This window comes from Vicia villosa, linkage group LG4, assembly GCF_029867415.1.
Source record: "Vicia villosa cultivar HV-30 ecotype Madison, WI linkage group LG4, Vvil1.0, whole genome shotgun sequence".
In the NCBI taxonomy this organism is placed as follows: domain Eukaryota; kingdom Viridiplantae; phylum Streptophyta; class Magnoliopsida; order Fabales; family Fabaceae; genus Vicia; species Vicia villosa.
This window is the reverse complement of record NC_081183.1, coordinates 181,183,042-181,195,740: the sequence shown is the minus strand read 5'-3', so window position 1 is coordinate 181,195,740 and position 12,699 is coordinate 181,183,042. Positions and strand designations below refer to the sequence as shown.

Here is a 12,699-nt window from a genome sequence, read left to right as displayed (position 1 = left end):
TGGATGCTATTTGGTCAGTGACAAATTCTCAAATTTCGGAGGTGTCCATTATCCCGTTATTAGGTCGACGATAAATTTTAAATCCATTTTGTTTTCTTCTTCATTGAACTATGGACGTCACAGTGATGTCATGTCGATTTCGAATGACAACATGGCACCCGCCCTATATACAAGTGAGAAGGGAATTTCTCTAATGGTGAAGTGAGGGATGGTGTGACATGACCATAATAATTTGTGCATCTACTTGGCCCATAACCCCTTAGCATAATCCAAGTTTTTCTTGATCCCCTTAAGTATCACTTTATTTACTAATTCAGCATGTCCGTTTTCCTGTGAGTGAACGACCAATACGAATTTGGTTTGTACTCTCAGGTCTTTGAAGAAATCAATCACGATAGCCCTGAAGAATTGAGTTCCATTGTCTAAGATGATAATGAATGGTAAATTAAACATGCAGATAATCCTCTCTAATTAAAACAACGAACTATTTTCGCCATAACCTTAGATGCATCCTCCACCTCTATTCACTTTGTGAATTAGTCTACTCCCACACTCTGGAACTTTAGCTGGCCAGTAGCTATAGGAAAAGGTCCCATAATGCCCATGGCCCATTGGTAAAATGGAAAAGGCGTTGTCATAAAATGAAGGAGTTCAGATGGTGCATTGTGTATATTAGTCTGCCTCTGCATTGTTGAAGCGGAATAGCGGCAAGCTACAAAAGATTTGGAAGTCTTACTCCGGAAATTTATCGTGTCCACATAGATGGTCGTAGAATTTCATTCAAATATTTCTAAGTTTTTGAGCTTGGGTTAAAATGGGTTTAAAGTATGAAAACAAAAAATAAAACATATGAACACAAAATGAATACATTATTTGAAAAGAATTAACTTATCAGGCGTGCAATATACCCCACTCATCACAAACTTAAACTTATCACTCCATTGCACTCAACTTACAATACTCATAAGAATTACCACATATTCCTTACATCAATGTCCTTGTCTGCAACACCGACGAGAGTTCAACCGTATTGCTCTTCGACGATATCTCAACCGATCGAACAACACAGAGGCATTAAACTCCAATATTATGTGGATGTTAACCCCAACCATATCTCTAGAATCAAAGCTTACAAATATCCCCCTAATCAAGATTCGCGATGTCTATTTCTACAACAACACAAATCCGAAGCATGGTGAAGACAATAATGAATGAATCATGAGTGTGGCCTAGGTTAGTTTTACTAGGGCCCCACATTCGGCAACAATTTTACTTGCTAAAAGTAAAAAAGGTTAAATATACAACACACCCTTGCAGTGTTAGCGAGATTTGTTTTTAGCCCTTGGTAATTTTTTTTTTTGTAAATCCTGAATTTTTATTTGATTAAATCTTTTCAGTGACTTGGCAGTCCAGTTGAATTTTTATTTTATTTTTTCTTAAATTTTTTATAGCCGTGTGGAATACTTTATTTTTTTATTTAGTTTTTTATTGTTTTTTTATATTATATTTTTTAAATTTTTTTATATCAATATTTTTTTACTTTTTTGTTATAATTCTTTTTTATGTTTTTTTAAATTAACTGTTTAATTTTTTTATCAAAATATTATATTTGGGTCTTTGCATATTTTTGCGAGAAGTCCATTTACTCAATATGTTTTGAATTTACTTATCCATAAGTGTGTTGGGTTATAAACACTAATATATTTTTACTATTGGTCGATGTGAGACTCCTTAGCATTTGTATTTATTCTTTAGTTAGAAGATCTATTCTTACGCTTCTCATTCTATCTATTTACTGATGTTCTGAATGTAATGTCTTGAGATTGATGTTGGAGCGGTAAAGTGGTAAACAAAAGTTTTGGAAGTATTTATCCGGGAAATTATCGTGTCCACAGAGATTAGTGCATTGAACTGCCGTTCAACGGTTTCCGCAGTTATGAGTTCGGGTTAAATGGGTTGAAAGTAAAAACTGAAAAGTAACTATAAACATAAAATGAATTCGTTCTGTGGAAAGAAATAACTTATCTGGTTTGAATCTAAACTACTCCTCACAAACTTAGATTTATCACTCCGCCGCACTCAATCTACAATACTCGTCAGAATCACCACATATCCCTCACATCAATGTCCATTTCTGAAACACCGACGAGACTTCAACCATATTGCTCTTTCGACGATGTCTCAACCGATCGAACAACATAGCGGCATGAAGCTTAGATATTATGTGGATGTTAACCCCAATCCTATCTCTAGAATCTAAGCTAACAGATATCCCCCTAATCAAGATTTATGATGTCTATTTCTACAACAACACAAATCCAAAGCATTTAAGCAAAAAGATCAAAGAAACATCGATTAAGATTTGTAAAGCAAACTTTATACAACTAGTAGAAAGAGTAACAAACATCCATGGGTTTAGAGTAATTTACATATAAACTCACCAAAAGAGAAATACAAAGATAAGAGAAGAAGAAGAAGAAGCAAAAATCTCACGGATTGTCAGCTCCGATTGATGAACAATCCACCTCCGATCATCCAAATGCAAGCTCCAATGGTGTTTCCAAGCTAAATCTACCCAAAAATGACCTAAGATGAGTTGGGGTTCAAAAATACCCAAAACATCACCTAAAAAAAATCTGATTTTCGCCTATTTATGCAATTCTCAGTTCTGTTCAGCGCGCGTCGTGCCCAACCTGCTGTCATGAAAAAACATCTTTTAGTAAAAATGACGTAACTTGAGAACCGTAACTCCGATTTGCGCCCGGTTCGAAGCGTTGGAAAGCTTATTCAATTTCCTATCTAACAATGACAAAATATCAACCAAATTTATGAATTATTGTTCTTTGATTTTGAGCTTTATTCGTTGACGAGTTGGTTTCGTTGCTAAAAAATGCGCGTTTGAAGCCGTGTCTTCGACACGTTATTGCTCATGCTCCAAATACGCCTCAATACTTACAAATGAATAGAAAACTATCAAAAAGTATAAAAGTATATGAAAATACATCTATTCACAAAGTATACATATTTATACACAAAACGGGGTATTATTCAAACGGTATTAACAAAAAGTATCGATAAGTGCAACAAAACATATATACAAAATAAGTACATTTTTGCACTTATCAATTGGTCGAGTAAAAATATACTGGTTAATGATTAATGCACTTCAAAAATAACATTAAGGAGAATAAAAGATGGTAAAAATTCGAAGGAGAAGAAAGTCTCAAGAAAGTTGGCCACCGAAATATGGATAGTTTTTGCAACATTTTTTAGAATTGTTGTTGTAGTCTTGTTCTTGTTGTTCCACTAAGGTGCAATTGCAAGTGGGGATTAGTAGTTGAATGAGTGAACATAGAAGCCTCTATGAACGAATTTTTTTCTGGCAATCTACTAAGGTCATGGTGGTTTCAACATTAAGCTTGGTGATGTAGACCATGTGTACATTTGTTTGGGTTTTGAGGTTTCTTTCTTTGGTTTGCGCGTGGTCTTGTGTAAGGTTTGGTACAAAAAATCAAACTATTAGTCCCACAACGGTTTGGCTTAGAAATATATTAGTGTTTATAAAACAAACACACATGAGTATAATTAAATTGTGAACAGGTCGCTGAGGGAAATTGGGCCATAAGCTGGCCCAATAAGTTTCAAAACTAATTTTTGTTTAATCAATTTCTAAAATTTAAAATAAAATGAAAAATATTAATTAATATAAATTCTGGAAAAAAATATAATTAAAAAAAAAGATTTAAAAATAATCTAAATGGATTTAAAAAATATATATAATCAAGTGGACTGTCACGTAGGCAGTTAGAAAGAATCTTCGCTGCAATGTGGCAGTCAGAGGTATATTTGAGGGAATCTAGAAATTGCGAAGGGAGTTTTAAATTTTGTATTTTACAGAGGCCTAATGCGAAACTCGCTAATATTACATGGGTGTGTTGTATATTTAACCCAAGTAAAAATGTGTGACAACCCTTAATAATTAAGAGTTGTTAGAGACTTTAAGATTGTCGTGGTATTGAGAGCTAACTCACTTAAGGTATTTATAATCCTCGGGACTTGGATCCTAGCCTTTCTAGGGTATAACAACCACTATAGTAATAAATAGTTATTTCTCTAAAATCCCATGACCCTTTATGTGACAGTTGTTGACCCAATACACACTTTATACACGGTCACACACTATGTGTAAAGATTCCAAAGTTTCGAGCGACATATTCGAAAAAGGAGCACTCTATCCGAAAGAAGGACTCTCGATCTAATGAAATTGCGACTTAGAAAAAGACGGTGGACCGTATGCCTTTGCCCCACCTCCAAGGTCTTCTTTGCTAATAACATCATTACAAATTAATAAGTTATATATTTTTACATGATAAGAAATTATATTTTTTTATCATTTTTAAATTAGTTCAACCTTTTAAACTAAATTAAACACTATAAATTTAATTAATTAATTAATTAATCATCAATCATGTTTCATTTATAACTATTTTTAGCAAAGATAAATACAAATTGCAAAGAAATAAACCTCATTAGAGTTAGTCATCTTGACCACCTCCCGTGTTTAAAAAAATACAAGAAAACAAGACTAACTAAAAAGACAAAAACTCACTAATAATAATATTCATCATCAAAACAAAAAAAAAAAACCCAAAAAAAGAAAAAAAGATACTGAAAGAGGTAACACCACGAAGGAAGCCACTTGACAGCTTCGTGACTGTGACACCCTTCCTCTTTACCTCCGTCACTCACACGACGCCGTTTCATCTCTCCTCTGTCGTTTCCCTCTTCTCCTTCTTCCCTTCGATGCCGTTTATCTATCTCCTCCTTCTCTCGTTTCACCGTTCCTAGTCAACGCGTTTTCACTTTTCCTCTGTCGTTTCACCGATTCGCACCTTTTTCCACGCGCTCTCTCTTAGGTAACTCTTCTTTTCCATGAATTTATCTTAATCAATCGCTAAATTACGTAATTAGGTTTTCAATTTTCATCACTGTGAAAAGATTGTGGGTTAATCATAGTGGTGTGCAGAAATTAGGTAAGGTAATGTTCCTTTCTCGTTTTGTAAGCAACCTTATGCTTTTATATATATTTTTGGTTTTATTTTTTTTTATAATTATGGCATCACACTAGGATTATATTTGGATAAAAAAACTTATTTGCAGCTCATAGCATAAGCGGTTTTTGTCATAAGTGCTTATGTATAAGTTATTTCTATAACAAAGTGTATGTTTGATTTGGCTTTTGGAAGAGGCAAAAGCCATTCTAGGGATGTAGAATTGTATCTGGAGTGATTTTGAGGTGTTTGATTTTCCTAAATTAGAATTGGTTCTGCCTCGATAATTGATTCTATTTGAAGTTAGAATTTGTAGCTTCTAAGTTTAAGCGTGATTTTTGGTCAACTCACTTTTACACAATCTATTTTGCTAAACTCAATTCTATTAAAATCAATTCTATCAAACTCAATCATGTTAAAATTGATTCAGTCCACGGCCAATCCTAACACACTGAATAATTTTTATTAACTATAGTTATGAAAATAAGCTGAAAATTACTTATTATGGATGTTGTAAATTATTTTCATTAGATATCCCAAACAGCCCTTTAAACTTATTGCTAGATAAACTCAAATAAGCCGATTCAAACAGACCTTAGGTGTGTGTGTGTGTGATGCATGATTATATGACAACTAGTATATAGGGTTTAGGATATAAATATTGCCTTCTTAACATAATGCTATTGCTAATGGAAGTATCTGATTTTAATGCTTCAGATGTTGCAAGTAAGTAGACTGATTTTGCTAGTGCAAGGAGCTTTTGTTTTCAGTCACACCTCAGAAATTTGTATTTGAAGGTAATACATATATTTGTGTGTTTGTTTTTGCTTCTGTTTTTGTATTACTAGATGCTTTCTGGGCTGTTGGATGTGTTTGTGGGGGAGTTAGATGAACAAACATTGTATAACGTGAACTGTATTTTGAAAGGTTCAATTGAAGCTTCCCCGACATTATGGAGCGACCCGGGAGCTTCAGCGACAGTCATCATATTATAGAAATAGCTGGGAGTGTCGAGGCTTCTACATCTTCCTCATCTCGTGATAGAAATTTTAATGGTGTAGACGAGTCACATCGTGAAGAAAGAATTAGTGGTGCGCGGTTGGCTGTTGGCCAGCCTTCAGTTTCCACCTCGGGCATATCAAATAGTAGGAGTTCTTCGTTAGTAAGAAGGGGGGACGCTCGTCGGAGTAGGAGTCCTGTGCATTCTGGGTTATGGATATCTATTGAACTAGTTCTGTTAGTAAGCCAGATTGTTGCGTCTATTGTTGTTTTGTCGTTGTCAAGGAATGAGCATCCAAGGACCCCGTTGTTTCAATGGATAGTGGGCTATGCTTCTGGATGTGTTGCTACACTCCCTCTTCTTTATTGGCGGTATTATAATCATAATCATATGCGAGAACAAGAATCAGCTCAGACACGTCAAACGTCTCCTCGGGTTAGTGATCCTTCTGGGACATTTCTTTCGATTGCCAGAAATAATGGAGGGGATGATGGTCAGGCAGCTGCTGCATCTGCTAGAAGCAATCAAACTTCACTATTGATGAATAGAAGGTAATGAATTAACTGCTATTTCTGTTTCATGATTTTTTTTTCAATGGTAAAATCACAATTTGTTTTCGAAATATTATTTACTGATTTATTGTAGTTCAAGAATTTTAATGCCATTGCAACTTCTTGTTTCCTGCTCTGAAAGAAAACATAGGTTACAAATGTTTGTGGCTAGCCTGTAAGCTTTGTTAGTTGATGTAATATCTTTCCCTCCTTTTGGTTAAGTTTTGCATTCTTTTAGGAAGACATGTTATCTTCTGATCTTGGACTTACTATTTTTCTCTGGGACACAACTTTTGAGCCGCATATTCATGTTGGCTGTATTTCTTAAAAGCTTTGGTTACACTCTCTCCTTTACCATGAATTGGAAATGAGTAAAACTTGTGCCTTTTGTTCTTAATCAAGTTATCTATTTCTCCATACCATCATATGTGCTTCATCAGTGTAGTATGCATACCATATTTCCCTCTACCTGTTTTTAATTTAGGACTACTCTACATTCTATCTCTACTGTGATATGCAGCTGATGATTACTTGTACAATTACTTAACATGAAAGGTCTAGGAAGGAAAATTCAACTAAGATCTTTAGGTAGCACCCATACAAAATCAATTAATGACCACATCAACTTGAAGTGTAAAAGTATCTTACGAGTCATGATACGATCCGTGTGTTACCATCTTACACTGGCCTTCCAATTGTATTCAATATCCGGTAAAGCGTCAGTATACCAGTATTACATATTGGCTTCGATAAGCTCAGAATAACGGTGCTTTTCTTATAATTCGGTATAGCGGCTTTGTATTAGTGTTGTTAATAGCGGATCATAAAAAATAATGGATCACCAAAAAAACGATATGATAAATATCGGATAGCGTAACGGGCAAATAGCGGAAGCTGCAAAGTGGTTAAAAATAAATAATTATATATAAAATAAAACATGATACACACAACTAAAAACTACAAAACAAAAAATTGTGCGACATTAAACTAAAAATCTCAAGTTCAAACAACTAAGCATTCCTGCAGAAAGCTAAAAATAGAAATTTAAAATGACTTAAAACTCAATAAAAACTACAAAACAAAAAAAAATTGAGCGATATTAAACTAAAAATCTCAAGTTCAAACAACTAAACATTGCTGCAGAAAGCTAAAAATAAAAATTAAAAATGACTTAAAACTCAAAAGTTAAGTAGTTCAAACATCAAAACAAGTAATAATTGGTAGTTATTAGTCTAACTAGTGATAAAAGATCTAACTATTCTCCTTTCCCCGACATAATCATTATCCTCATTTTCAGATAGTGATAATCAATATCCTCAAATTCTGCATCTGATTCTACCACCAAGATAGGATCTTGCACTTCAACCACATGCTGCATTCCCTTCCTAGATGAAGAACCACCACCGGACTTCTTCATTGTTTTAGATGAAGTGCCAACAACAAAGAAGAAAAGTATAATATTACCTAAGCCACTACCTAGGTAAACAAACTAAAAAGTGAAAAATAACTCCCAACCTTAGTGTTGTTGGCATTTCATCTAAAACAAAGAAGTCAGCTAGTGGTTCTTCAACTATGAAGGGAAAGCATCAGGTGGTTGAAGTGCAAGATCTTGTCTTGGTAGAATCAAAAGCTGAATTTGAGGACATGGATTAAGATGATTCAACTGAAGAAGCTAAAGGATATGACCCACTATCTGAAAATGAGGATAATGAATATGTTGGGGAAAAGGAGAATAATTAGATCTTTTATCACTAGTTAGACTTAGAACTACCAATTATTACTTGTTTTGAAGTTTGAATTACTTGACTTTTGAGTTTTAAGTCTTTTTTAATTTTTGTTTTTAGCTTGCTGCAACAATGCTTAGCTGTTTGAACTTGAGATTTTTTCAGTTTAATGTAGTCAATTTTTTTAATATATGTTTATGTATCTTTTAATTGTGTGTAACATGTTTTATTTTATATATAATTATGTATTCTAACCGCTTTGTTGCTTCTGTTATTTGCTCGTTACGCTCTCAGATATTTCTCATATAATTTTTTAGTGATCCTTTATTTTCCGCGATTCTCATCTTACAACACTGCTGCCTTTCAATCCTACTTAAAATCCTCGTGGTTGACTACATTGCCTTCTAGCCACCATCCGGTCGTCCCACCTAAACAGTTGGACTATCATTCATCCATGATAGACAAAATAGAAATGCCTGTTGAAGCTATCTTAGTAGAGTAGGAATATGAAGAATTGGTCAAATGGGTGGCCATTCCTGTTTAATGAGGAATACTCCTTCCTTGCTCTGGCTGAAGGCACCAAACCAGAGCGAGTAAACTAGTCAATAGCTCCTGGGATTAAGACTTGGCGTTGTATGTATTTACCCGCTCCAGTAATAGGAATTTCTAGTTAACATTTAACTAATGATTACTAAGTTAAAGTTAATTTTTTATTTGAATAATCCTTTGCTTAAGTTATGTCATGCTTATTGCCTTGTTCATCTCTCTCCAATTTCCCTGCTTTTCACTTTCTGGGATTTTGACATTTTTTGAACTTCTGAATATTTTTAATTTGTAAGTTGTTTATTATGGTGCCTAAGTCTTGTTCATAACTGTAACACAGAATGAAGATACTTGTGGAATACTTCAAAATATCCTTAGATTGCTTTTTTGCTGTGTGGTTTGTTGTTGGAAACGTATGGATCTTTGGAGGACGATCTTCTGTTGATGAAGCTCCTAATTTGTATAGGTATACCCTGTTATACACACTTTCATTTAAACTTCTAGTTTTCCAGGGTTTCCAAATTATATCCTTTTCATTTTGCTTGGCAGGTTATGTATAGTGTTTCTTGCATTTAGCTGTATCGGTTATGCTATGCCTTTCATTCTCTGTTCAACCATCTGCTGCTGTCTCCCATGTATAATTTCCATCCTTGGTGTTAGAGAGGATCTGTCACAAAACAGAGGAGCAACTTCTGAATCCATTAATGCACTGCCAGTTTACAAGTTCAAGATGAAGAAAAATAAAAGAAGCAGTGAAAACAACTCTGGTAATGTAGAAGGTGGAATTGTGGCAGCAGGAACTGCAAAAGAGCGTGTGATCTCTGGTGAAGATGCGGTAAGTACAATCTGATATCTATTTATTCAGGATACATAATTGATTTTTATAACATCCTGGCAATATTTGTCGAGTCACATCGTATCCAGTTATGTGAGCAAAGGTTTCTTTGTATAAAAAGATATATGTCTAATCAAACTTCTGTCACTTTGGATTTTGAAGGAACAACTTTAGAATTGTAGTCTATAATTTGTATGCATGTTTTAAGTTCAGTATTTTGTAGCATTTCTGGTAATGGATAGCCATAGTATCTTGAAAACGTTTTTAGCCATAGTATATTGAAAAATTCTTTTATGAATGTAGCTTCTGTGCTATCTGGCAATAGAAGTTTGATTCTGTGTCGTGCTGTTGTTGAACTACACTGTTGTTTAAGCTACACAAGGAATCCCAAGTTGAAAATGTTAAAAGCATAATGCTGCTTTTGTCATTGTGACCAAGATGTTTGTTTGTTTCTTGCACTTGAATGCCGATGAAATCTTGTCAATTTCTATGGTTATCTGCAGGTTTGTTGCATCTGCCTCGCAAAGTATGAAAATAACGACGAGCTTAGAGAACTGCCTTGTTCTCATCTTTTCCACAAAGACTGTGTTGATAAGTGGTTGAAGATAAATGCATTGTGCCCTCTTTGCAAGAGTGAGGTTGGTGAAGACCCAACAGGATTAGGGTCTGGAGAAGATGCCACCCAAACAACATGATGAGAGCGGAATTGTAAATGGAGTCACCAATCCCTAGGTTTAATCTAGTTATATACAATACATACACTTTGGATGCTCTCATTATCCTTGAGACCTGAGAAACGGATAAGCTCATCTTGCAGGTTAAGAGAGAGAAAGAACAAATCACCTATTTATAAAATTGGTGGATCTTACTCGGGTAATGGTGATGGGTTCATACACAATAAGTTTGTGTTTTTCTCTCTCATAACATGAAGACACTTATATCTTCTGAAGGGAAAGGAAATTATCTAAAAATACCATTATTATATACAATATGTACACACATAATCTTGTAAAGTTTTTTTCCCCCTTTCTATAATACTCACTCTTTCTCCATGGATGGATCGACGCGATCCATTCCAATTCCATATCATTTTTGTGCATATATTTTCTTTTGGTGGGAACTGTATGTTGTTGTGATTTAGCTGAATAGATGATTGTTCAGTTGATTCCCAACCTGGGCTAGGAGAGATGAATGGTGTTGGCATTGGCTGTTAAACAAAATTTCATGTAAAATTGGGTCACAGCCTAACAGGAACATATAAAGTGAATTACTGATGTTTGCTAGGTAGTTAAAATTGCGAGTTGTATGAGTAGGTATCAATTTCGAATCTCTTCTGTAATTTTGAATGTAGTAAAATTGGAAATATAACAGAGTTTATTCATCTGGACTCATAGTGAATTTGGGTAGAAAACTTGCAAGAAATTTTAAAATGAAGATATTTTAGTTTGTTGAGTATTTGCATTCGGTTCATTTTCTTTGTTGGTTTGTTCCAGTATTTGCATTCTGTTCTTTTTCCTTGATTTAAATTTTTGATATATATGAATTTACTTATAGATTAGTCAAATTTGTTTAAGCTCTTGTTTTTTTTTTTACTATTTTGGTCAATTGCTTATTTTATTAGGCAAATGTGGCTTATGTGCAAAGTTTTGATTTGCATTTTTCAGGGGAGGAGGATTATTGACATGGTACCAAAATTAGGAATTACATTGTCTTTTTACAGCTATCTGTTTAATTAAGGTGGAAATATTTGTTTTGATTCTTGACATGTGTGAAGAGTTAATGTATTAGAAGTATTAAAAGAACATATTCAAATGTATCTTTTATGAGTTATTTATGTCTTCATTATTTTTGTTAGATAGTGCCTATATGAAATTACTAATGGAAGATACTTGAATATGCTTTTTGTATTCGACCCAAAAAAGGATATACTTTATGTATTCAACAAAAGAAAAGGATATGCTTTTGTATGCTTAGAATGAAGCAGGAGTTGTTGCTATTTCCACCTTTTTATGTGTGCTACTCCACCACCCGAAAAATTACTAATGTCTCTAGTGTTTGAAGATGTATCTTTACACGTATTTTTTAAAGCCATTTCTCAGGGCAAGTTGATGAGGTATCCTATAATACCAAAATTAATTCGGAGATGCATCTTTGTATACGTAAAAAGTGAGTTTGAAGATGCATTTTGGTAAATATTTATAATTTATTAAAAAAATTAATGGGTGGACCGAAAATGCATCTTCGAATGTTTTTGTTTCATATCCTTGTGCCAGACCTTCCTTCTTCCTCCTTCATTTTCTAAAAAAACTTCTCATCCTTTCAAACTTTTGAGCTCTCACATCAATTCAAGCTTCTCTCCCTAACAAATTTCTATCACTGGAGCTTTTTCTCCTCTTTTTCAGCATCTCACACATTCAAGCTTCTATTTCTCATCAATTTGATTTGATAAGTTTTTTTAAAATTTTTTTTTACTCTTTTTGTTTTGATTTGTAGTTAGTTGTTCAATCTACATTAGTTGCTTTAGGTACTAGTAAACAAATTTGGTAGCCTACACGAACATGCATTGACATATTTTTGGAGGGTTAGACCAACAATGATGTTTCTTTCTGCCATGGTTGAGAATCACAACTTTGTTTGGAGATCTCCGAATTTTCTCAGTGGTATTTTTATAGATGCATATTTGGATTTAACTCATGCTAAAATTTGGCTGATTTTGTGGAAATTGTGGATTTGTCCCGACTTATTATTTTTCGGTGTGTTTTTGTAACGCAAATGCAATGGCTAAAAAATAACCAGGATAGAACTAGCCTCGATTGTGAGTCTCAAACTGTGTCGGTATGATGTAAGAGGGCTACAACCATGGCCACGAGGCTACGAGTCGATAATAATTCGTTTGATGGTTCGTAACGCCAAGGGTCCCTAAATGATGCAATGAATCCTAAAGTCCCTAAAGCCCGGGAGGAAGCCGCTGTCGATGCCCCTTTAGAGAGTTATT

At 34.2% G+C, this 12,699-nt stretch overlaps 1 protein-coding gene across 2 annotated transcripts; it reads left to right on the top strand.

The window, feature by feature from the left end:
* The first annotated feature begins 4,598 nt into the window (after positions 1 to 4,598).
* On the top strand, positions 4,599 to 10,788 carry LOC131596239 (E3 ubiquitin-protein ligase At1g12760). 2 transcript variants are annotated; one of them, XM_058868840.1, is made up of 6 exons: positions 4,599 to 4,916; positions 5,769 to 5,848; positions 5,979 to 6,602; positions 9,210 to 9,335; positions 9,419 to 9,704; positions 10,208 to 10,788. In XM_058868840.1, the coding sequence occupies exons 3-6, from the start codon at positions 6,004 to 6,006 to the stop codon at positions 10,397 to 10,399; spliced, it is 1,203 nt and encodes a 400-aa protein (XP_058724823.1). In that variant the 5' UTR covers positions 4,599 to 4,916; positions 5,769 to 5,848; positions 5,979 to 6,003; the 3' UTR covers positions 10,400 to 10,788. The 2 variants fall into 2 exon arrangements, with proteins under 2 accessions (XP_058724823.1, XP_058724824.1); XM_058868841.1 differs by lacking the exon at positions 4,599 to 4,916 and adding an exon at positions 5,016 to 5,038.
* Positions 10,789 to 12,699: the final 1,911 nt, after the last annotated feature.

Excerpts from the sequence above, each read along its gene's own strand:
- LOC131596239 (XM_058868840.1), top strand. The coding sequence starts at position 6,004 with ATGGAGCGACCCGGGAGCTTCAGCGACAGTCATCATATTATAGAAATA. Across the intron at positions 9,336-9,418 it reads GAAGCTCCTAATTTGTATAG|GTTATGTATAGTGTTTCTTG; the intron begins GTATACCCTGTT and ends TTTGCTTGGCAG. Across the intron at positions 9,705-10,207 it reads TGATCTCTGGTGAAGATGCG|GTTTGTTGCATCTGCCTCGC; the intron begins GTAAGTACAATC and ends GGTTATCTGCAG.